Source organism: Cetorhinus maximus, chromosome 13 (genome assembly GCF_964194155.1).
Source record: "Cetorhinus maximus chromosome 13, sCetMax3.hap1.1, whole genome shotgun sequence".
In the NCBI taxonomy this organism is placed as follows: Eukaryota; Metazoa; Chordata; class Chondrichthyes; order Lamniformes; family Cetorhinidae; genus Cetorhinus; species Cetorhinus maximus.
Genome location: NC_135891.1, coordinates 9306728 through 9333405, shown reverse-complemented (window position 1 = coordinate 9333405; position 26678 = coordinate 9306728). Strand labels below are relative to the sequence as shown.

The following is a 26678-nucleotide window of genomic DNA, read 5'->3' as shown; positions in this document are numbered from 1 at the left end:
GCATGCATCAAGATTTGATGAGGTTTATTTTTTTCTGGTTTACAGTCATTGCTATTATAGACTGAACAACTTCTGAGTATCTTGTGTACCACCAGCAACCTGAATCTTTAAGAATACTGGGGAATTCCTACTTCAGGTTTTCTTGCCTATTAGAGTTAACTTAAACACTATGATTGGCTGCACACATGAATTTCATTGTTACATGGAACTATATTTTTAATCCAGTTTGTGGTGCATTCTGGGTAAAACGACTGAAAGTTGATTTGATGGTTTGGGCCTTCATTGACCAAATCACTAAAACCTGAACTTTATGAACTTTAGCAGAAATACAGCAGAGTGCTGTGTAAGAATTAAAAATAAAAACCTAAACAGAATTCCAGTGACCCAGATTGAGGGCAGAGGAAACAAGAGACCTAGGTGCCAAGGTCGCCATGTTTTTCACACATGGCATTGAAACATTTGCAAGCTGATAAGAGTCTGAGTGTGACAAGGCCAAGTCCTTGAGAGATTGACCAGGCTCGGGGAGGCACAGATAGCTCATCTTTTGTAATTGGAACGTTCAAACATAGCAAGGTAGTAATTGGATTACATTGGTCTCCTTAGACTTTGTTGTATGAAGAAAGTAAAAGAACAGATTTCCTAAGCACAGAAATTTTAGAGGTTTGGCATATTGCGTTGACTGATGCGATGATTTTTAATTTTTTAAAAATTCGTTGATGGGATGTGGGCATCGCGGGCTAGGCCACCATTTATTGCGCATCCCTAATTGCCCTTGAGAAGGTGATGGTGAGCTGTCTTCTTGAACCGCTGAAGCCCAGTGCTATTAGGAAGGGAGTGCCAGGGTTTTGACCCAGCGACAGTTCCAAGTCAGGATGCTGAGTGGCTTGGAGGGGAATATCTAAGTGGTAGTGTTCCCATCTGCCTGCTGCCCTTGTCCTTCTAGATGGTAGTATTCATGGGTTTGAAAGGTGCTGTCTAAGGAGGCTTGGTGAATTCCTGCAGTACATCTTGTAGATGGTACACACTGCTGCTAATGTGCGTCGGTGGCGGAGGGAGTGAAGGTTTGTGGATGGTGCCAAACAAACGGGCTGCTTTGTCCTGGATGGTACATATGAGCATACGAAATAAGAGCATTCGGCCTCTTGAACTTGCTCCGCCATTCAATAAGATCATGGCTGATCTTTTTCTGTTATGAGTTCCACATTTCCATCTACCCCCGGATCACCTTAGATTCTTGTTAGGCAAGGGAATCAGTCTACCTCTGCCTTAAAAATATTCAGTGACCCCGCCTCCTGAGACTGCATTCCAAAGTCGCACAAACCTCAGAGAAAAAAATTCTCATCTCTGTCCTATAAGGGCGACCCCTAATTTTAAAACAGTGCCTCCTAGTTCTGGACTCATCCACAAGAGGAAACATCGTTTCCACGTACACCTTATTAAGACCATTCAGCATCTTATATACTTCAATCAAGTCACTCTTCAGTCTTCTAAACTCCAGTGGAACCAGGCCCAGCCTGTCCAGCCTATCCTCCCTCATAAGACAAGTAAACAAACTGAATTGCCTCCACTGCATTTACATCATTCCTTAATTAAGGAGATCAAAACTGCACACAGTATTCGTGATGCAGTCCCACCAATGCCCTGTATAACCGAAGCATAACCTCCTTACTTTTATGTTCAATTCCTCTTGTGATAAATGGTAACATTCCATTGGCCTTCCATTAGCCTCCTTGATTACATGTTGTACCTGCGTACTAACTTTTTGTGACGAGAGCACCTCATTCCATCTGCACCTTGGAATTCTGCAGTCATTCTCCGTTTAAGTAATACTCTGGTTTTTTTATTCTTCCTGCCAAAGTGAGCAACTTCACATTTTCCCACATTATACCACATCTGCCAGATTTTTGCCCACCCACTCAACTTATCTATATCCGTCTGCAAACTCTTCTTCACATGGCATAAAGCTTCTTGAGTGTTGTTGGAGCTGCACTCATCCAGGCAAGTGGAGAGTATTCCATCACGCTCCTGACTTGTGCCTTCAAGATGGTGGACAGGCTTTGGGAAATCAGGAGGTGAGTTACTTGTTGCAGGATTTCTAGCCTCTGACCTGCTCTTGTAGCCACAGTATTTATATGGTTGGTCCAGTTTAGTTTCTGGTCAGTGGTAACCCCCAGGATGTTGATAGTGGGATTCAGTGATGGTAATGCCATTGAATGTCAAGAGGCAATGGTTAGATTATCTCTTGTTGCAGATGGTCATTGCATGGCACTTGTGTGGCGTGAATGTTACTTGCCACTTGTCAGCCCAAGCCTGGATATTGTCCAGGTCTTGCTGTATTTGGACATGGACTGCGTCAGTATCTGAGGAGTCACGAATGGTGCGGAACATTGTGCAATCGTCAGCGAACATCCCTACTCCTGACCTTATGATGGAAGGAAGGTCATTGATGAAGCAGTTGAAGATGGTTGGACGTTGGACACTACCCTGAGGAACTCCTGCAGTGATGTCCTGGAACTGAGATAAGTGTCCTCGAACAACCGCAACCACCTTCCTTTGATATGACTCCAACCAGTGGAGAGTTTTCCCCCGATTCCCCTTGACCCCAGTTTTGCTAGGGCTCCCTGATGCTGCACTCGGTCAAATGCTGCCTTGATGTCAAGGGCAGTGACTCTCACCTCGCCTCGGGAGTTCAGCTCTTTTGTCCATGTTTGAACAAAGGCTGTAATGAGTCCAGGAGCTGAGTGGCCCTGGCGGAACCTGAACTGAGTACCAGTGAGCAGGTTATTGCTAAGCAAGTGCCGCTTGGTAGCACTGTTGGTGACCTATTCCATCACTTTACTGGTGATTGAGGGTAGACTGGTGGGCTGGTAATTGGCCAGGTTGGATTTGTCCCGCTTCTTATGTACAGGACATACCGAGGCAATTTTCCACTTTGCCAGGTAGACGCCAGTGTTGTAGCTGTAGTGGAACAGCTTGGTTAGGGGTGCGGCAAGTTCTGGAGCACAGGCCTTCAGTACTATTGCTGGAGTATTGTCAGGACCCATAGCTTTTGCAGTGTCCAGCGCTTTCAGCTGTCTCTTGATTTCACGTGGAGTGAATCGAATCGCTGAAGACTGGCTTTTGTGGTGTTAGGGACCACCAGTGGAGGCCGAGATGGATTATCCACTTGGCACTTCTGGCTGAAGATGGTTGCAAATGCTGCAACCTTATCTTTTGTTGGGGTACCTGAGGCACGACCAGGGCTTACTTATATGGAGATCGCGTTTCTACACAGCGTGTGATGATGTAATGATAATGTTGTTGTGCTTTGATATACTGCTCAGCATGCCAAATCTTTTTTTATACTGAATAAAATATAACCACTGTCACTAATAAGGGTGATCGATTTGAATCATTTCGGAATTTGAGAATACGGGATTAAATGGTTAATTGATTCTTAAACCCCCAATTCCAACAGGTCTAATTTGTTTTTCCTTAAGAAAGGAATACGAGAGCGAGTAAATTGTACTGGTGCTAAACCATGGTCCTGTGGAAGGCTTTGCCTATGCAATGCTATTTTAAGTTTTTGTTTAAATAACCATTGTCTGCTTAAAAGATGATTTAGGTGTTCTTAAAGATGATTAGGTGTTTCTTTTTGTCTTTTATCATCGGTACTATTCTTGTGTTCTGCCTATCTTACACATTATTGTCTCCTGATGCCTTTCTGTCAGCCTGACTGTGCATGCTCCCAGCTTTCCTCTTTATACTTTTCATTCACACTTCAGCTAAGCAAGAAACCCAAGCAAGGCACTTCATGTGACATCACAGCATGTTATCCCATTATAGGCTCTGAATACTGTTATGCTTGCACAAAATTAATGCACACCTCAATTTATAACCATTTTAAAATGATATAAATTTATCTGTCAAATTATAAAATAGCAAAAGGCGAATACCTATGTAAAATAGATTGTCAGAAACAAAAACATTTCATGTTTCACATTCATTGCCTCTGTGGCCTTGATTGTGCACCCTATAACGCATAAATTGGGTAATGAGGATTTCCTTTCTGCATCCATAGTGTCACCAGTGCTAAGCCACACAAGTTTGCTTTGGAATCCATTACAGGTAGCTCTTGTTTCTAAAAACGGTTTATTCTGGCTGTGTACCGCACCTTACTTAGTCTGTCCTTCTCGATCAGTTTATTGGGGAGAGAGCAGCAGAGTGGGAAAATTGCAGGGACAAGGCCATCATTACCATTTTTGCAACCTACTGAGACTGAAGATATGGTTGCCTCATTTGCTAGCTTGCTCACCTCCACATCAGACGGTTTTGAACTTGAATCCATAATCAAGGATGATGCTGAAGTGCAGTACTGAGCGAATGCTGAATTATTAGCAATACTGTCTTTCAGAAGAGACATTAAACCAATGTCTGTATACCTGTTGCTCTGATGTTAAAAAAAAATCCCATTACACTGTTTGAAAAATAGGAGTTATGCCAGTGACCTGGCCAAAGTTTCTTCCTCAAACATCATCTTGTCTATCTCAATCACTGTTTGTAGGTCCTTGCTATGAGGAAATAGGTTGCCTAACTACTGTTCAAGAGGGTTTCATTGGATGTGAAGTGCTTTGGGTCTTCAGGGAAACACAGCTAGGTGTGCTGTAGATACAAGCTTGTTTTTTCTTGATGAGTGACTGTGAAGCAATTATGTGCCAATGTGTTCATGAGTGGAGCACACAGCTGTAAAATAGGGGCTAAAAAGTGTTCAAACATTGATAAGTGACTGTCTTGAACACTGGCTGTTATTGTCCTTGTTAAAAACTGAATTTCCTTTTTGCAGCTTCAACATGTATGTTTTTCAGCTTCTGAACTATCATGGAAACAGACTTTCAGTTCCTGAATTGCGAAGAGCAACATTAATGGTAGAGAGATGAAAAAAATGTTAATTTACAGATTTTTGTTCAACCAAATTAAATAAAAGAGATAATTCATTTAATTTTGGACCGAATATACTGCAATGTTCCAAGCAAGTTAATTTACATATTTCTTATCAAACACGGCTAAATGGGAATCAAGGAAGCTTTCTAGATGTTTATGAAACATTTGCCTAATTATTACATTATTTACTGGCTAGGAAGGTGTATCATTTTACATGAAAATCCACCATTTCTGACTTAAAGGAAAAATATCGCAGTCATCAATATGCTGTCAAGTTTTGCCGGTGGTGAGTAATGGCTGAGGCTTTGCTGATAAAATAGCATTTGGTCGACAATATGCAGACTCATGCTTGGGGTGCATTGACCTGGACAGTCCATAATTTCAAAGTTGCAATGCTAAGAGTACAGAATGTATAGATGTGCAAAGGGCAATTCTTGTGGCCTTATTGATATCCAATTGAAACAACATGGGATTCCACTCCTAAACTTCAATAGCTAAGTTTAGATTTAATAGTGTTGCTCAACAGTGATCAGAAGTCTAATAAAACCCTTCTTGGGACACCACAGCCATTTCATGTTCATAAGCATTATGCTTCTGAAGAGCTTTTAATTAACCATGCGATGCACCAGCGCATATACAAATTAATTTGCCAGTGGAAGTTTGACTGGTTCAGTGCCCTCCAATTCATACAATGCCATGCTTCCACATGCAGGAAGATCTTGGACAATTTTATAGCATTGAATTTGTCACAGTAGAATGGGGCAAATCTGAGCTGCTTAAAGCCAAATACAGTTTGAGTGGCAATTAATGGTTGAAAATGTGCTGTCAGTTATCAATGACTGAAGCATTTTGAGGAATTGTGAGGCAGCCATTTATATTTTTAAGTCAGAAGAGAGAATTGGCCTTTAAACACACCACTAGCCTTTAAACACCTCATAATCAGCAGCAGGAGTCAGCAAGAAAATTGCTGTTTAAATATCAGCACTGGAGGAATAGAGCAGAGTAGCAATGAATCAGAATATGTTCTGCTCCCAGAACATCTCACTGTTAACTATAGTCCCAGGTCTTGCTACTGATCTTATGCATTTTAAAAAAACCTTGCAACACTCAGATTGTGGCTACAAGAACAGGTCAGAGGCTAGGAATCGTGTGACGTGTAACTCATCTCCTGACTCCCCAAAGCCTGTCCATCATCTACAAGGCACAAGTCAGGAGTGTGATGGAATACTCCCCACTTGCCTGGATGAGTGCAGCTCCCACAACACTCAAGAAGCTTGACACCGTCCAGGACAAAACAGCCCGCTTGATTGGCACCACATCCACAAACATTCACTCCCTCCATCACTGACGCACAGTAGCAGCAGTGTGTACCATCTACAAGATGCACTGCAGGAATTCACCAAGGCTCCTTCGACAGCACCTTCCAAACCATGACCACTACCATCTTGAAGGACAAAGGCAGCAGATGCATGGGAACACCACCACCTGGAAGTTCCCGTCCAAGCCACTCACCATCCTGACTTGGAAATATTTGGCCGTTCCTTCACTGTTGCTGGGTCAAAATCCTGGAACTCCCTTCCTAACAGCACTGTGGGTGTACCTACACCACAGGGACTGCAGTGGTTCAAGAAGGCAGCTCACCACCACCACCTCAAGGGCAACTAAGGATGGGCAATAAATGCTGGCCCAGCCAGCGAAGCCCACATCCTGTGAATGAATAAAAAAAAGTACACACAAATGGAGTGTATTGATTGGATGGTTACTTGGCTACATATAAGGAGACACTTACGGCACAGGAGTAGAGTAGGGTGGAGTCAGTAGATATGTACCTGTAATCTTTCACTCTAAATAAATCTATTCCAAGTAAAGATTGGCCCTGGTTTCTTTGTTCTACTGGCTATCAGGAGTATAACTAACAACTTAGATTTGAACAGTGACTATAGGGTCGTGAAAGCGACCCAAGGCTCATGACTCGAGCATAAATTGCAGCTTGTCATGACAAAGGTTTGTTTGCATAAAATGAAGATGAGACACTTATTTCATAAATTCAACCAGGTCACCAGTTGCATGCTGTAAAATTCTTATGAAAACATTAAATGATTACGTACATAAGTTGTCTGCATTTGCAGAAATTCACTGATACCAAATTGGGAAGCAGAGAAATTACAATGAAGGTTGTGAAAGAAGTAAAAGGACTTGATTTTTAGAGTGTCATTCATGTCATCATGTCCCAAAGTATTTTGCAGTCTCTGAATTAAAAGTATAGTCAGTGTTTTGTAGGAAAACAGCTCACAACAAGGTCCCACAAATGGCAGTCAGATAAATGCCCAGTTGATTAACAAATTCTGGCCAGGATATCAGCACTCAAAAGTGTCATTGGATTGTTTGTCTATCTGAACGAGCTGACGGGGTCATAATTTAATGTCTTACCAGAAAATAATGCCTCTGACTAGGCAGCATTCCTTCAGTACTGCATTGTACTGCCACCTAGATTATGTGCTGAAGCCCTGAAGTGTGCCTTGAACCTTCTGGCTCCACAGTACGATCCACTGAGCCAAGCTGAAAGAGGGCACTGATGAGGTAACATAATAGGCAGTTACAGTGATGTAGAAAATCATGAAATAGTACATTTTGGAATTGTTCCAAGAGTATACTTGTTACGTCGAGTTTACTGCCACTATTTATGCGGTTACTAAAGGCATGAAGCTGTAAACTGGAACAATTTCTTAAATTACCTTCTTTGACAGACTGATCTGGATCCCTCCAATCTTGTATCATAGGTCGAGAGGCAGTTTCTTCGAAACTGCAGTTTTGCTTGAAGCTCGACAGTTCAGAGTGTGTGGTGCCTGACCACAGGTCACCTATTGGTTTGCATGGACTGTGCACTTACTGTGAACATGAGAGTATAAGATAGCTTTTGTAATTTTTATTATTCCTATTAACCTGTATATATCTGTAAAGGTATAACTGGGGTGAAGAAGTGTTGTAATATAGTTCATCTTTTTTAGTATGCCACTAACTTCAGTTGCCTATCCCACTACACTGCTCTCTGACTGTTTGCTCGTTATCGGTTGAAAACTTTCTCCAACTTAACATCAGAAAGACAGAACCGGTCTTATTCAATTTCCTAGAAGAACTCTGCATCCTAGCCCTCAATTGATTCAAATTGGCTCCATGGCTGCTCACTGTGGCTGAATCTGAGTGTGCAGAGGAGATTCACCAGGATGTTTCCTGGGCTGGAGAGTTTCAGCTATGAAGAGAGACTGGATAGGCTAGAGTTGTTTTCCTTAGAGTAGAGAAGGCTGAGGGGGGTACCTGATAGAGGTATACAAAATTATAAGGGCCATAGATAGGGTAGATAGGATGAAACTTTTCCCCTTAGTGGAGGTGTCAATAGCTAGGGGGCATAGATTTAAGGTAAGGGGCAGAAAGTTTAGAGGGGATTTGAGGATTTTTTTTTCACCCAGAGGGTGGTTGGAATCTGTAACACACCGCCCGGGGGGGGGGGGGGGGGGGGGGGGGAGTGGTGGTAGAGGCAGGAACTCCCATAACATTTAAGAATTATTTAGACTTGAAATGCCATAGCATACAGGGCTACAGGCCAAGTGCTGGAAAATGGGATTAGAATAGACAGGTGCTTGATGGTCAGCACGGACACGATTGGCCTGTTTCTGTGCTGTATAATTCTATGTCTATGACCTGAATCAGAGCTTCAAACTCCATATCCTATCTATCACCAAGTCCATCTTTATTCACCTCTGCAACACCATTCATTTCTGCCCCTACAGCCATATCATCAACTCTAGGTTCCACTTCAGCAATTATTTCCCTGCAGGCAGTTGAAACTCCACCATATACAAACACCAAACTGCCACCTGCGGTCTGTCCTGCACTATATCCAGCTCCCTGGTTTACTGCTGTCACTGTTGACTGTTACACAGATCAAATTTAAAATCCCTCTATGTCCACAGTTATACCCCTCCATATTTCTGCCTCCTCCAGCTAAACACGCCAGCATGCACTCACTGCTGTCTTAACTCTAGCCTTCTTTCTATTTCCGCTTCCTTTACACCTCTGGTGGTAGAGTCTTCATATATATCAGCCCTACACTCAAATGCCCCCTAAAGTACTCAGCCCTGCAATCTCTCACATCCCTCACAGCCTCATCAAAACCTATCCCTTTGACAATGCCTTTGATCTCTAATTGTCTCCCTGCTTGCTGTCTTTTTTTCTTTTGTCTCCGTAAAGTGCCTGGGATGTTTTACTACATTAGGGACACTAACGTAAATGGACTTGGTAACAACATCAGAAGCTTTAAACACAAGTAAGTTTAGACCATGACCATAAGACGTAGGAGCTGAAGTAGACCATTCAGCCCATCGAATCTGCTCCGCCATTCAATGAGATCATGGTTGATCTGATAACCCTCAAATCCACTTTACTGCCTTTTACCCATAACCCTTGATTCCCTTACTGCTTAAAAATTCGTCTATCTCAGCCTTGAATACACTTAACGACCCAGCCTCTACAGCCCTCTGCAGTAAAGAATTCTGCAGATTAACTACTCTCTGAGAGAAGAGATTCCTCCTCATCTCTGTCTTAAATGGATCATCCCTCATTTCTTATTGTCTATTATACACGAAGATACAAATTGGAAGCAAGAGTAGGCCATTTGGCCCCTTGACCTGCTCCACCATTTGATAAGATAACGGCTTACCTGATTGTGGCCTCAACTTCACTTTCCTGTCTGCCCCTATACCCTTTGACTTCCTTTAAGAATCTATCTACCTCTGCCTTAAAAATATTCAGTGACTCTGCTTCCACCTCTCTCTGGTAGAGTTCCACAGATTCACGACCCTCAGAGAAAAAAAACTTTTCCTCGTCTTAAAGGGGAGACCCCTTATTTTTAAACTGTTCCCTAATTCTAGACTCTCCCACAAGGGATGTCTTTTCAACATCCACCTTGTCAAATCACCTCAGAATTTTATGTTTCAATCAGATCACCTAATGGATACAGACCCAACCTTTTCTCATAAGATAACCCCTCACCCCAGGTTGCAGTTCACAATATTTCCTTTCTTTCACAAAATGTTTCCCTTCCTTCATTACCCCAATTGGCTCTCTTTTTTGGTCCCCAATTTCCCCTACCTGCCCTGACCCCTCCCCTGAGCTGTGTAACAGTCTGTAGCCAACAGGGTAGGCAGCTGTCCTGTTGTCAGCATTATTTGCTATGTAGTTAGCTGCAAGTTAATTAATCTGCTCCCTCTTTGGACAAGCTTTCAATTACATTGAACAACCATTTCTTTGGTCTTTGCTTGATCTACTGAAGTAACTTTGGTGACAGAAAACTACAGGGTCACTTCTCCAGTACTGTAAACAGGCCTGAGGAACACATTTTTGTTTTTTCAACATGTTCTATTGTACCATTACTCACATTGAACATTCATTTTTCTTTGTCCAACCAAATATTTAAAAGTGAACAGATTGTTACTAGTTTATAAAATAGGCGTAATGTTTATTTTGTCTCAAACTGAAAGATGGACAAGCTATTGCCCAAATAATACAAGCAGGAATTTAATTCATGTGCATTTCAAATTGGCAAGTTGAATCTTCTAAGCACCAGCGCATCCCAATTCTCAAAACATACAGCTGATTATATCTAGAGGGAAGATGAGATTGTTTCACTAGTGTCAGGATCTAGAACACTTTGCCTGGAAAAGAGGTGGAAGCTGTTTCCATAAATAATTGTAAAAGGGAGTTGGGCAAATACTTGAGGATAAGAAACTTATAAGAATACATATATTTTAAAAAATGACAGCTGCTCTTTTTTTATCCTTTCGTAGGATGTGACCCTCCGTGACAAGGCCAGCATTTATTTCCCATCCCTGATTGCCCTTGAGAGAAGGTGGTGATAAGTCTCCTTAGTGAACCGCTGCAATATATATAGCGTAGGCACTCCCACAGTGCTGCTAGGAAAGGAGTTCCAAGTTTTTAAACCCAGGGACAGTGAAGGAGCAGCCAATATAGTCCCAAGTCAGGATAGTGTACAGCTTGAGAGGGGAACTTGGCAGATGGTGGTGGTTCCATGTGTCTGCTGTTCTCGTCCTCCTAGGCGGTAGAGATTGTGGGCTTGGAAGATGCTTTTGAAGGAGGCTTGTCGAGTTTCTGAAGTGCATCTTGTATATGGTACGGACTTCAAAGAGTCAGCACAGGCATGGCGGGCTGAATGGCTTCCACCTGTAATGTAACTTGATTTCATTCTATGTTAGTTAGTGATACATAGCAGAATGTTAAAAGTATGAAAAATCTTCAACCTGCAAAATCTGACTTCCTGTTGTCATGCCTTTATTACAGTGTCACCTTTTTCCATGTTCATATTTGTAATAGAATGGACTTACCTATGTAAACTTATGTGTAATTACATAGCTAGGCCAATGGATGGCTCTGTGCCCAGACACTGAAAATGCTCAGCGGCAACTCAGGTTATTTTCAAAGCCTGCGACTAACATCTTAACTAATCATTGTCTAATTTCAACATCTTTATCTATACCACACTTTCCTATCTCTATCTGCTGCCCTGAACCTCCCTACCCATCCCCTTGTTTTATCTGTTTGTCCTCTCTCTCCCCCCCATCCTCTTTTTACTCTCCCACTGCCTCTACCACCACCGCACCTCCTGATTTTACCACCTAAGTAGTGATACAGAAATTTTATATTAACATAGAATTTAAGTTAATTCTGTAATTAGAAAACAATAGTCCTAGCAGGCATACACCATGGCCCATTCAGATTGTTACTTCCTCAAAGAAGTTGAAAAGGTTGGCCAGGCAGGATCTTCACCTTCTGAATCCATGCTGAACATTGTTAACTCAGCTGTTGTTATAACTTGTTCCTGATAATCAGTTCCATTATTTTACGTGGACTGCAAGTAAAATGAATGGGCTTATAAGTTGCCTTTGAATCCTCATGTACAACCTGTGTGAAATTGCTCCTCTTTTTTGTAAAAGTCGTCATTCTTCCTTTCACATTTTCTTTTTGCTACATTTGAATAATTGGTAATTGAACCAAGATTTCACAGTGCTTTGTGTGATTACCAACAAAAAGTCTGCAATAAGGCTTAATTGGAGAAAATGAAAAGAATTAACATGGTTCCCTTTTGTATCTAGACTATCCAGTGCAGCTTTCATTACATGCACGTTAGTGTATGTCAGAACTGGAAGCTGCTGTATGTAATGGTTCTATCTGAGTTTGAAATACATACAAAGGAACACCATGGAAATATATATATATATAATCTATAGAAGTGATAAAGGCCTGTTGGTATTATTTTTGATTGCAACCAGTAACATGATGAGATGCATTTTGAGACTAAATCAATGTTATTTGCATTTTTCAACTGGTTATGAAGGACGATCTGTTCATTTTTAAAAGCAGTTACTTGGTCCATCTTTCATGTACCAGCAGGCAGTTTTTGGCAATTGGCACCAAGCTAGCAGGTCTCTTGCCAGCTGATAGTGAGGCCTCTTATTAAGTTTGTGTGCAGGTGATTTAAGTTGGCAAGCTTTGAATGTAGAGTTCCGGTCATTGAATTGGCTTTGCATTGGATGGTTTTGACATTATTGTCTTCTGCTGGTGTAACTCTTCAGCTTTTACTGAAAAAATTGAAAACTTCCCATTGCACTGCAGCTTGGATGCATGTGGTTGAGCCATTGTAGTTGTCCCAAATACAATCTTGCTGAAAATAAAACCATTTTTCTTGCAATCTGACCAGCTGAACAAATTGGAGGTATCAATGTGCAATGCTGATATGTGTACACACGCATTATTGACGTTTTTTATTGTTCATTCACGAGACGTGGACTCCGCTGACTGGGCCAGCATTTATTGCCCATCCCTAGTTGCTCTTGAGAAGGTGGCGGTGAGCTGGTGGTGACTAAAGAGTTTTCTTGTAATCAAGTACAAATTAGTTAACTTACCAACTGTTAACATTTTAATTTTTTTCTTCACCAGTGCAGCCATTATATTGTCAATAGGAACACACCTAAAGCTGTGTTCAAAAGTGTGGTTCCTGGAAATCTTTCATACTACTAAGCTCCCGGGTTAGATTGCTGCCTTAAGACTAATTCTCAGAGAGTAATTATTCTTTGTCATCTCTATCAGACATTTTATTTTCCTTAGCTTCTGAAAGTGGAGCCTTGCAAAGAAGCACATGCTTATTTCAACATAGATTCCTTTCCTACGTTTTGTACCACACACATCGGGTGCTCCAGTGTGCTTGTGATATCAGTTATTCTTTGATGTACTTGACTCTGTGATTGCCTCACCATGATATCCCATTAGTCATTTGTTAGGAAGAGTGCAGACCACTTCACTTGGTCATTTCTTTTGCTCAGGGAAGAAAATCATATCCAATAATGTGGATAAAGCTATTTTAATAAAACATTGTTTTGCACAATTGCATTAAGTAACTTTAAACTAAACATAGATTTGGGGAATGGAAGAAAGAACAGGTACAAAATAAAATGATTCAGTACATGTGCAAGAGATGCCAAGCTAACCCTGAACTCTTATGTTTGCTTGTGGCTGTCCTGTGTTGAAAATATACACATAACCAGCTCAGGACTGTGTCCTAATAATTTGCTAGAGACCATCGTTCCTCATTCTGTAACTGAGTGTTTTCTAGTCTGAAACTTGCCGCACTATTCTGGCACGCTCTCTCCCTACTGACACGCCTCCCACTTTGTGGAATGGCTGCGATTCTAAAGAAATGTTTTCCAGCCAAGTTTGACATGTTCTAATCCATGTGAGTTATATACCCTACAATTAAGCTTTATTATGGGAGAGTAAGAGTTTATTACTGGGTTTTTGAAGCAAAAGGCTTTGATTTCATTAACCTGGTTGTGAAGAAGCAGCTGTTTGTGCATTGTTCATTTTTGTGAATCTTTTTGATCTGTTAAATTTGTGGTCCATAACAACCTTTTTAAGCAAAAAACTTTTGGATTGCCTGGTATCAAGTGTAACTTACTTGCCCAATAATACATTTTTAATAAGTGCACAAAAAGCATGGATCAGTAGCATCAAAGGTAGATAGATAGCATCTTTGAACGTTGATGGAAAGGCAGTCAGTTGAAGTCTAGCAACAGGAAATAATCTTCAACTAAAGCATCCATTGCAACATTTGGCCCATGAAGAAAGTTTTTAGGACCCAATTATGCTGAATGTTATATATAACTCGAGTGTTAGATTGGACCAACTTGAAGACTGAGATTGCTGTTACCCTTGATCTAATTTGAACTGGTAATAACTTAACTACTGCTTTGATGAGTCTGTATTTATACAAGGTATGGATATACTCATGTGATATTTGTTGTATACACATATAATAGTTATTGTACATATCTTTCACCCAATTTAAATCAAGTATTAGTGTTTTGATATGTGGGACATGTATAAACAATGTACTCAATGGAACTGAAAATGCAAGATTCTGCTGGTGAAGAAGACATTCATGAACAAAATTTGATATTTCATACTGTTGTGAAATTGTGGCCCAATTGTATATCCTTTTATAATTAGTTTTCATCTTTTGAAAGGTGGAATTTCCTTTGTGAATGTTTTGCTTTATCTACTGAACTGAATTGCATGTTTTTAAACTTTTTCCTTTCATGTTCTGTTTATTTGTGCAGAAATCAGGATGACTACCAATTAGTACGTAAATTAGGTCGAGGGAAATACAGTGAAGTGTTTGAAGCCATTAACATCACAAACAATGAAAAAGTAGTTGTTAAAATACTTAAGGTAAGACTTGCTTCAGTGCTGATGAATGTTGCATTCTCAAAATTCTCAACAAATCTCATAATCCATGTCTGAGCTACACATTACCAATTTCACCCTTGTGGAATGTGAATAAAGGCCCCACTACTTGGAAGAGCCCAGTATTCTACCTACCATTGAGTTTGCCGTTTAAATCTTAAGAAACACCAATAGCCCTCTTGAGAAAAATTTTAGAGCGGGGTTAATTGGATAGCTGTTTCAAAGAGGCCAGCATAGGCACAATGTATTGAGTGGGCTCCTTATGCACTGTAAGATTCTATCATCCATGAAATTCTGTCCTCCAAGGTAGAATGATGGAATGGTTACAGCACAAAAAGAGGCCTTTCGCTCATCGTATCTTTGCTGCCTACCTGCAGGAGCAATTCACCTAGTCACTCTTCCCCCTCCTTTTCCCCATGGCCCTGCAACAGATGTACATATTTAGAGTAGAACTAGAGAGTTGAATGGTAATAGCAGTGTATGGAAATGAGGATTCTATTGGCATGCCAATCTCATAGGGTCCTTAACTACAATGTAAATGAGAGAATCCAACCATCTCCCCTTGACATTCAATGGCATTACCATTGCTGAATCCCCACTATCAATGTCCTGGAGGTTACCATTGATCAAAAATTGAACTGGACCAGCCATATAAATAATGTGGCTACAAGGGCAGGTCAGAGGCTGGGAATCCTGCGGCGAGTAACTCACCTGCTGACTCCCCAAAGCCTGTCCACCATCTACAAGACACAAGTCAGGAGTGTGATGGAATACTCTCTATTTGAATGAGTGCAGCTCCAATGACACTCAGGAAGCTTGATACCATCTAGGATAAAGCAGCCACTTGATTGGCACCCTATCCACCACCTTCAGCATCCACTCTCTCTACCACTGACGCACAGTGGCAGCAGTGTGTACCATGTACAAGATGCACTGCAGCACACCAAGGCTCCTTTGACAGCACCTTTCAAACCCACGACCTCTGCCACCTAGAAGGACAAGGGCAGCAGACACATGGGAACATCACCAACTGCAAGTTCCCATCCAAGTCATTCTCCATCCTGATTTGGAAATTCCTTCACTGTTGCTGGGCCAAAACCCTTGAACTCCCTCCCTAACAGCACTGTGAGTGTACCAGCACCACATGGACTGCAGCAGTTCAAGAAGGCGGCTTACCATCATCTTCTCAAGGGAAATTAGGGATGGGCAATAAAAGTGCTAGCCTAGCCAGCGATCCTGTGAAAGAATAAATATATTTTAAAATCTTGTCACCCGTTGGTGCAATGGAACTCCAAAGCTTGTGTGCAATAACAATGTGAAGAAAAATAATCAAGCAAAGACAATTTAGTTTGTAATCTTTTAATTAAAACAAATCAACACTTTCATTCTTGTAGCCCGTAAAGAAGAAGAAAATAAAACGTGAAATTAAAATATTGGAGAATCTGCGTGGTGGTCCAAATATTATCACACTCATAGATATTGTCAAAGATCCTGTGGTAAGTGAAGATTTCAGTTCTTTCACTTTAGTTGAATTTATACTGAAATCCAACTATAATAGAAATTGAATGGAAAACTACACAGTATTATGAAAGTGCAACTTAGTCCACATTAATTGAGAAGGTTTTTTTTTGTCTTTTTGTGTCAATTAATAGCACAGTAAAGAAAACTGAGTGCTGGAAATTGAATAATGGGAAATGAGAACCCACATTAGAAAAGATGAGCTAACTATTCAGATTTCAGTATTTTCTGTTGCTCAGTGGCACAGCGGGCTTCTGCTGTACATAGCTATTGGTTTAAGCTGCTATCCTCTGCAATTCTGGTTAGTAAATCAAGGCTTTCCTATGGTGTCACTTGAGTTAAGAGCTGTATAAAACACAGGTAGTTAAAATTTTTTTATCATGTTCACTGGTGATATTGTTCCTGTAAATGCAAATAATTTTTTGGTGAACCAGAAACTCAGCAGGTCTAAAAGCATCTGTGGAGAGAGAAACAGAATTAACGTTTCAAGTTCGAATGACTCTTCAGTGCATTCGGACTCGAAACGTTAACTCTGCCTTTCTCTCCACAGATGCTGTTAGACCTGCTGAGTTTTTCCAGCATTTTCTGTTTTTGTTTCAGATTTCCAGCACCCGCAGTATTTTGCTTCTTTCTTAATTTTTTGGTAACCTTGCCGGTGATTAAATTGTACACTACTGGATCCATAGTTATCGCAGGGCATCAAGCACTTAGCGCCCAAAGCTAGAAGGCAGGTGCAGCAAGCAATTAGGAAGAAAAAATGGTATGTTGGCCTTCATTACAAGGGGATTTGCGTACAGAAGTAAAGATGTTTTGCTGCAATTGCACAGAGCCTTGGTGAGGCCGCACCTGGAGTGTTGTGTACAGTTTTGGTCTCCTAATCTAAGGAAGGATATACTTTCCATGGAAGGAGTGCAATGGAGGCTCACCAGACTAATCCCTGAATGGCGGGATTGTCTTATGAGGAGGGATTGTGGAAACTGGACCTGTATTCTCTAGAGTTTTGAAGAATGAGAGATGATCTAATTGAAAATTGCAAAATTCTTACAGGGCGTGATAGGGTAGATGTAGATGGGATGTTTCCCCGGCTGGTGAGTCTAGAACCAGGGAACACAGTCTCAGCATAAGGGGTAGGTCATTTAAGACTGAGATGAGGAGGAATTCCTTTACTCAGAGTGTGGTGAACCTTTGGAATTCTCCTCTTCCGAGGGCTGTGGAAGCTCAATCATTGAGCGTGTTCAAGTCAGAAATTGATAAATTTCTGGGTACTAATGACATCAAGGGATATGGGGATAGTGTGTGAAACTAGTGTTGAGGCAGATGACCAGCCATGATCTAATTGAATGGCGGAGCAGACTCAATGGGCCTAGTGGCCCTACTTTTGTTCCTATGTTCCTGTTGGCTGCTGATACTTCATACTGAGCCCATGTTCATCACAAGACAGCTTAAAACTCCATCGACTTAACTCGTTCCATAGTGTACACTATAAAAATGTAATTTAAGTAATAGTAATAAACAACATACATCTGTTATCTGAATCCCAAATAGTCCAAAGTATTCATTTTCTGATTTCTTGATGGACTAGATACAGTTGTGCAAGAATTTGAGAACGAAGAAGGGCAGCTGGAGATTAATAGTTTCCATGTGTCCGTCATTTACGTCCAGAGTGTCATTGGAAATTTTTCACCCCTTTTTTCTGTATGTTTTGTGACAAATATGAAATTCATGTATGTCCTTCTGTTTTAAATGCAGTAGTACTAATTTCACCATATCTCAGATCAGAGGATGTAAAAATGTCAAAAAGACTGAATTTGCTGCATGAAGTAATTTTTAGTTAAATCCTATCTTTATAGTAACCAGCTGACAGATCTATAATCATTGATTAAGATTACCTTTGTAAAATGCAGCGAGAGCAGGATATGTTTGCTGTGATATCCTTTACAGTTTATTAGTCCTATGTGCCCCATCTAAGTTCACATTAGAAGAGTGGCCGTGAGCTTTTTTTTAATGCAAATTAATTCAGAAAAAAGTAATATTTAAACATCTTGTGACATAACTATGCAGTGGCTTCACAAGGTTCTTGCAAGAGAATTAGAATATTCGGGTTATCAGAGCAGTTGAACAAATTGTGAGCAATTTGGTTTAGAGGACCAGGATAATTTAGAATTCAGCTGAGTGAGCAAGATAGTGAAGACTCTACATGTGCAAAAAGGTGTCTCGCATGGTTGTGCCATTGCCATTAAAGGAACTTCAGCAGCAGCACCAAATGCACAAAGTTCTTGAACAAGAGCAAAATACTGCAGATATTGGAAGCTGAAATAAAAGCTGAAGATGCTGGAGAAGCTCAGCAAGTTGGGTAGCAGCTGTGAAGAGAGAAACAGCGCGAATGTTTTAGCGTGGTAATCTTTCATCAGAACCCAAACTTAGTTTATGGCTGCGCTCTGAGCTCCTGCTGTGAATCATGCAGCTGAGAAGGCAAGTATTTCACTAATTGAACTGATTAGTTTCATTTCCTGCCCTTTTCCCATTCTCTCTAAATGTTTCTCTCTCATTCACATATTTATCTTTAAAAGCTGGCATGAATTCTACTTCAGCTCCTCGTTTAGTAGGGCATTCCAACTCCTAATCATTCCCCATATTTAAAAAAATCTTGTGCGCTCTCATTTTTTTGATCTTATTGATTCCCTCACTGACCAGCAGAAATAATTATCTCCAGACCCGTACAACTTTTAACATCTCTTTGACCTCTTAACCTTCTTGGTTCTAATAAAAAGAGCCCCAACTTCTCTCGTTTCTGCTTGTATTGTAAGCCTCCCATCCCTAGTGAACCTTTCTGAGTCTCTTCCACACCCTCTCCATGGACTAGGCATTCGTCCTAAAGGAAGGCATCAAAACTCGATACCCTATACTAGTTATAGCCTAATCAATGTTAGTTTTTAAACAGTGTGTGGTAGTTGTGAATGAAGCAGTACAAGAGGAAGTGGTGGATCAACTAAATAAAATAAGCCAAGGAAAAGTACTGAAAAATTTGGTAGAAATGAAAATGGAATAGCACTGGGTCATGATGTATAGCATCCTGACCACAATCTTGTAAACATGCTTGGAAATGTAAATTATGGCAGAAGACTGCAGGTTTACCTGGTGGGAGCTTGGGGGAAGAGGACTGGGGATGTATAGGGTTCCAAGAGAGCTCTAAACTGCCTGATACATCCAGTGTTCTAGACAGCCTGAATGTCATTATAGTTATTTCACAGATATGTTTGTTGTAGGAAACCCTTTTTTTAAGACATATGCAACAAGACAGGGACCACATTCAAGCTTGGGCTGTTAAGTGGCACATAACATTTGTGCCGCACAGATGCCAGGCAATGACCATCTCCAACAAAAGAGAACCTGACCAGCTACCCATGACATTCAGTGACATTACCATCGCTGAATTCCCCACTATCAACATCTTGGGGGTTACCATTGACCAGAAGCTGAACTGAACCAGCCGTATAAATACTATGGCTACAAGCACAGGTCAGAGGCTAAGAATTATGCAGCCAGTAACTGACCTCCTTACTCCCCGAAGCCTGTCCACCATCTACAAGGCACAAGTCAGGAGCGTGATGGAATACTTTCCACTTGCTTGGGTGAGTGCAGCTCCAAAAACACTCAAGAAGCTTGATACCATCCAGGACAAAGCAGTCCACTCTATTGGCACTCCATCCACCACCTTAAACATTAACTCCATCAACCTCCAATGCACGGTGGCAGCAGCGTGTCCCATCTATAAGATGCACTGCAGCAATTCACTAAGGCTCCTTCGACAGCACCTTACAAACCATGACCTGTATCGCCTAGAAGAACAAGGACAGCAGATGCATGGAAACACCAACACCTGTAAGTTCCCTTCCAAGCCACACACCATCCTGACTTGGAACTATATTGCCTTCCTTCACTGTCGCTGAATCAAAATCCTGGAACTCACTTCCTGACAGCACTGTGGGTGTAGCTACACCACATGGACTGCAGTGGTTCAAGAATGCGGCTCACCACCACCTTCCCTAGGGCAGTTAAGGATGGGTAATTAGTGTTGGCCTAGACAGCAAAACCCACATCCCGTGAACAAATAAAATAATAATAAAAAAAAGGCAAGTAGTTCCAGTCACAATAAACTGTTGTTGAGGTCTGGTAGGCATTTAGTGGGTTGTTGAAATGTAAATATAAATAGCCCAGTTACAAAGGATTGTATCAATGTTCTGCTCAGAGATGTGCCTGATTCCTGCACACCTGGACTCCTATCCCTGAAGCAATTTTTATTTGAATGGATTTCTTTTGTTGTGTAATTTAGATGTTAAATCATTAATCTTTTAAGCGTTTAATTATTTTTGGTGCTGTTTCTTTTTATTCTGGGGAATAGAATGCTTTGTGTTGTTGTACCCTTTTCTAGCATCGGGCGCTCCTAGATGTAAAGATCGATGTAAAGTTCCCTGTACTCTGTACCAGTGTGACATTTTTGTGATGTGGAAAAGTTAGTTCCATTTAATGCTAAATTAAATTCACGCCGGTGTTTCGTACTGGGAGCTGGATTCAGATTGGTTGAAATCATTTTACATAGGACCCTTTAAAAAAAATCATTCTGTCTTGGCTAAATCGACCTCTAAGCCACTAAGGCAAGGGACCAGTATTTTAATACTGTATACTCTACCACCAAGATCCCTATGTTTGAGAAGTAACTTACCTCTTTTTTAAGGAATACGTTATTTGCTTAGATTATTTCATTTTTTGAGAGAAATTTGACCTTCATTTGACCTTTCATCCCCAAAGAACTGAGTGAGACTGGTAATGAGCTATGCAGAGGAAGCTGATGTGGATTTAATTCCTCCAGTTCTTTGTATGGTGCACAGTTATATTAACCAATTAATTTATCACTTCCTTCTAGTGCAATCTACTCCTTCCTCCCCTCCCCAATACTGACATTTCTATAAACCACTTCACGTGCAGCTTATTTGTTTTAATAAGAGTGGAAAAAATTGCTCTGATTACTGTTTAAATGACATGTCTTTTCAGAAAAGCAGAGGTTAGAGATGGACAAGGTGACGAGTTCATGTATTGTAGTTTGCAATTTGTGGCTGTGACAATTAGAAATGAAGCTTGAATTTATATTTACCAGTATTCAGATGTACGTTTAAATGCTGTTTACTTCGGCTTATTTTAACAGTAATTGCAATGATTAAGAAATTATGGAAACCTATGAATCATGACCATTTGTCTAGTGTGAAAAATGTGTTGTGGGACATGATGGAAACGGTCTTAGCTTATTTCACATCATTAAATTTTACATCTATTAAATAAGTGCCAGGCAAGGACCATTTCCAACTTGTAAAATATTTTACCTAAAGTGTTCATTTTAGACATGTAACACTCATTCTTTGTTTCTTCTCAGTCACGGACACCTGCCTTGGTTTTTGAACATGTAAACAACACAGATTTCAAGGTAAGATTGTGCTTTTTTTGTTGTAAGCTCGATACAAATATCACTGATTTTCATCTCCTATTCCTCCTCTGTCACCCCTCCTTAGCCCCACAAAAGTTGAGTTCAGTGAAAAAAGGAGTATTTGTTGGAACCCTTTCCTACAGTGTTATGGATGAACAATAACTTGTCACCTTGGTACTGCAGATTGGAGACTGCAATATATAATTTTGAATATTTGTTCACAGGAAATCAAAGTCTTGAGATTACTGTTTCATCCCTCCAGCTTTTGTTGTTGCAGTTTGAGGCTCTCCTTAGCCAATGGGTTCCCTTTTTCCCCTCCTTCTGTTATTTAGTACCTTTCTGAAACTGATTTTATAATTCCCAGCCACTGTGTCACTTCTTTTGTTCCAAGCTTGGCTGTTTAAGGTCGATAAACTTAATTTTTAATTTGACCGAAGACACTTATTAATTCCATATTTCAAATGCCAAAACTCTACTCTTTGTATCAAAATCCATCATACTTTGCAAGTGCAATTTTCAGCCACAGATTTAAAGAGAAGCAAATTGATAAGAGAGCCCATCATTTCAGAGGAGCAGAGGAAGTTCCCCATTAACTGCAAATACATTGTATGGCTTAAAAGCCGCATGAGAAAGGTGTGTGTCTGTCTCTCTCAGTCTGAACTCTAATGAGCTGCCAGAAGGCAGCTAACCTTGAATTCACCCATAAAGCCATGGTTGAAAGTCTTCTGTTTTTCACCAGGTGACATCTCTTCTAGCCTGTCCTATGCCATTGTAACCTGAACCCCCTGAATGTCCATTTTGGTTGCTGCTATGAGCCCAAGCTTTTTATTCCTGTCTCCTTTATTTTCCTCGCTTGGCCGTATTGGATTCTTCTTTCCTATTTCATCCTATCCCGTCACCAAGTAAGGCACATTTATTTTCTCCTGTCTCTGGTACTTTGAGTCATTCCCGCTATGCTCAGCACTCAATCTCTACCTCAACCCATCAAGATTCTTCCCTTCCTGCTCTCTTGCAATTTTAGTTTTGAATCCCCTATCCGCTTTATATAAGTCCCATCTGTGCCTGTCTTTGCATTTTCAGAAGGGCCCATCAAGGACATTTGTTGCACCTTCCTTGCGAGCAGCTACCCCAACTGCCAAATCCTCCTCTTTTGTCGATCTTCCCACCCAGCGTGCATTCTCAGGGGTTCACCTTGCCAACCTCCTTTGCACCCTAACCGCTTGACTTCTGGCAGTGGATAAATTACTGCCACTCTTGTTATTTCTCTTTAGAATGCCCATTCACTTATTTACAGGGCCCATGTCATCTATAACCTTATTGTAAGTGATTGCATTGATTGAAACTTGTTTTATGGATAGTGGCCCCTGTCAATACTTTCCAGTACCTGCCCTACCCAAACTACTGCTGTGGCAACATTCGGCCCTTATCACCAAAACACACCTTGCTCTCCTGCTACATTCTTGGTTCATTATCCATCTTTGAGCACCATACCTCGTACCACCCTTCTCACTATCTCCTGTCTACTCCCCAGGTTATTTCAATCTCTGTCTCAGTCCACCTTGTCCTCTCTTAATTCACTGACTTCTTGTCCTCTCTAAACTTCCAATTCTATTTAAATTAATCTTCCCATATTCACTGCTACTATTTTGACAGTGCCAACTCCATTCAGGGGAGGTGGTGCCGTGGTGGTATTGTCACTGGACTGGTATTCCAGAGACCCAGGGTAATGCTGTGGGTACCTGGGATCGAATCCCACCACAGCAGATGGTGAAATTTGAATTCAATAAAAATCTGGAATTGAAAGTCTGATGATGACCATGAAACCATTGTCGATTGATGTAAAAGCCCATCTGGTTCATTAATGCCCTTTAGGGAAGGAAATCTGCTGTCCTTTCCTGGTCTGGCCTATGTGTGACTGCAAACCCACAGCAATGTGGTTGACTCTTTAAAAAAAAATGTTCTCTGAAGAAGGGCAATTAGGGATCAGTTGGTCTAGTCAGTGATGCTCACATCCCATGAACGAATATAACAAAAAATTATCCTATTACATCTGTGATCTCCACCACAGGCAATGTCTCTTAACCAATTCCTTATGTCCCTCAACAACTTCACCCTTTTCAATCCCACTTCCTTCTGTGACTGAAAGAAAACTCCTTCAGATCACTTGCAGCTGCACTTTCTAAATCCACTTGCCAAGCCTTTAGTCCTCCATTTGGCAGAATACTTATGTAGCACCCTCACCTCCAGTTTTGCTGTCCTTGCTTCCCTAAAACCAATATAAAATTCACCCATCCTCGTACCTCACCCCTCCACATCCATCCTACCAGCAGGGTAGGATCCCTATCGACTAACCTAACTCTGGCCTTCTATGAATTTGCCCCAGCATTGTTAACGGTACTTCCAACTGCATCAATCATTTGCTGTGGAGTTTTCTTCCTAAACCTCTTGCCCTCTTCACCTCCATCTTCTTTAAAGATCCTCCTTAAAACTAACCTGATGCCAATAAAGCCTGGAATTATTCTGTTTTCTTACGATCATTCTAAAACTACATTAGTAGTTAGTGGTAAAACCAATGTGTCAGCTGTGGCTTGGTTGATACAAAAATACACAGTTCTTGGAATACTCAGCAGGCCTGACAGCAACCTAGAAGAGAGAAACAGAGTTTATTTTGAGTCGAATATGATTCTTCGGACTACTTGAAACATAACTCTGTTTCAGCATTTGCTGTTTTTATTTCAGATTTTCGGCATCCTCAGTATTTTGCTTTTATTTTGGTGGCTCGGTTGCTTCTTGTCCCTGAGTCACAAGGTTCGGGGTTCGAGTCCTACTCTAGAACTTGAGCATAAAAATCAAGGCTGACACTCTAGTTCAGTATCGAAGAAGTGATACACCGTGGGAGGTGTTGTCTTTCGGATAAGATGTTAAACCAGGGTCTCATCTGCCCCCTCAGGTGGAAATTTTTTAAAATCCCGTCACTAAAGAGGAGGGCAGTCAGCCCTACTGTCTGCATAGGAGTTATCTCTGGTGTCCTGACTGATACTTATCGTCGATCACCAACACTAAAACAGATTATCTAGTCATTATCACATTGCTGTTTGTAGGACCTTGCTGTGTGCAAATTAGCTGCTGCATTTCCTGCACTACAACACTGAATACACTTCAGAAGTACTTCATTGGCTGTGAGGTGACCTCACTGTGAAAACCACTGTGTAGATGCAAGTCTTTCTTTCTTAAAAGGTTTTATTTTTGAACCCACCTTTCTGCCAGTTAATGTTTGCATGATTTTCTAAAGAAGCTCACTACATCTATATCCCATTTTTTCTGACATTAAAGACTATTACACGAAGGGGAGGAGTGATAAACTAAAACCCCCAATTCCCTTCCTTTCTGTCTGTTATCAGTGTGGTTTATTTTGTAAGGCTAGGTGTGTATGTTTTTAAACCCCTGTTCGTGTGGGGTCAATTTAAAAACGATCAGCAGCAGACTTCCATGGGTTTAAATGAAGAGGATTATTTATTCACTTGCTCACGCCAAAAGATCTAAATATTAGATTGGTCACACGCACTCAAATAAGATACAATTTTAAAGAAGAAAGTGCAGCTCTACAAGTATAAACCAAAAGAATGCTTAATAGTTCACATGTTTTTATGAATCCAGTGAAGAAGGAAGCTTTTTCCCACTCCTGAATTGTAGTTCAGATACCTGGGGTCGAATATTAGGATAACTGCAGGGTTCCTTCGAAAAGGAGACTGTTCAGCAGGTCGTGAAGTCAGGCACTCATGGCTGTTGTATCAAGAGGTACATTTCTTTACAGGTGAGCTCAAGAGTTTTGGAATCAGGCTGAAAGGCTTTTTAAAAAGACTTTCAAGCCTCCCAGTTCTTAAAAGGCAGAAGTGACACAGTCTTTCTCTGTTGTCAGCTGTTGACTTGTCGGTATTATTCTGCCTACTGCCCCTAGGGCTCTTCTGAGTTTTGGAATAAAAGAATTTCAGAGTTAGTGAACTAGTTTCAATCACATGGTCAACCGCAATTGATATACAATAGAAGGTAAGTGGTGATCTTTCACACTTGTGAATAACTGGCCTTGTCAGCTTTCCTTTGTTACATCTGAACACAGAGTCTAGGAGTTCATTGACTCTGTTTTGGAGTAAGCTTCGGATAATGGCAGGTGTGAACTCCACAAAGCAATGCTGTCTAGGCATTGTCCATTCAAGGCGGAGACCCCCATCCAGTACGATTCAATTCAGAACTTTCCAGAAGCTTTATAGCCTGTGTTGAAGTTGCAGAGGTCACCTGATCCCCTTGACAACCATCTTAACAGTTCATCAATGTCCATTTTTAAATAAATAAAGGAAGCTCCAGAAGCTTCCATATGAGCACAGTTCGTCAAAGACATGACTGTGACATGCCTTTTAATGAACATGACAAGGCAGACAATTCATCCTATGTCTCTGCCCATTCTGCATTATTTAACTGTCTTCTGGGAGATGTCAGAGTGAACTGGATGACAATTTTTGCTCTTATAAAGAAGTGTTTGACTTCTACATAGTTTTTCCCTCAGTCAAGATTGACTACATAATAGTTATTGCCCTTCAATCTGATTGATAGTCTGGATGAGGTGTATCTGAAAGACATGAGAATTAACAACTTATCTATATGTGCATTAATGTTACAACTGAGATTGTGGATTAGTTTAGTAGAAGCATGAATATAAATGCCCGGCCGACCATCGCACTGCACAAATGATGCTGATGTGCTTTAAAGGGTTCAGTTTCTTTGCTTTATTTCTCTTCACAATTAAAGTGTATTCACAATTATATTTGCTAAGGAGAAGGAATGTATTTTGTATTTCGTTACTCTACATATAAGATTTATTGAATTTCATTTTCAGTTAAACAATCTTAGCTTTGTTAATATTCTTAATCTTTTTTTGTATATATTTTTTACA

The 26678-nt window shown here is 40.8% G+C and overlaps 1 protein-coding gene across 4 annotated transcripts in view; it reads left to right on the top strand.

Moving 5' to 3' along the window:
* Positions 1–26678, top strand: part of LOC144688402 (casein kinase II subunit alpha) — an 82907-nt gene that overhangs the window by 29091 nt on the left and 27138 nt on the right. For all 4 annotated transcript variants that reach the window (XM_078554892.1, XM_078554889.1, XM_078554891.1 and 1 more), the window contains 3 exons: positions 14607–14718; positions 16128–16229; positions 21680–21730. Coding sequence is in view for 3 of the 4 variants with exons in the window: in XM_078554889.1 (XP_078411015.1) it covers positions 14607–14718; positions 16128–16229; positions 21680–21730 (265 nt within the window). In the remaining variant the exon portion in view is untranslated. The remainder of the gene's footprint in view (positions 1–14606; positions 14719–16127; positions 16230–21679; positions 21731–26678) is intronic.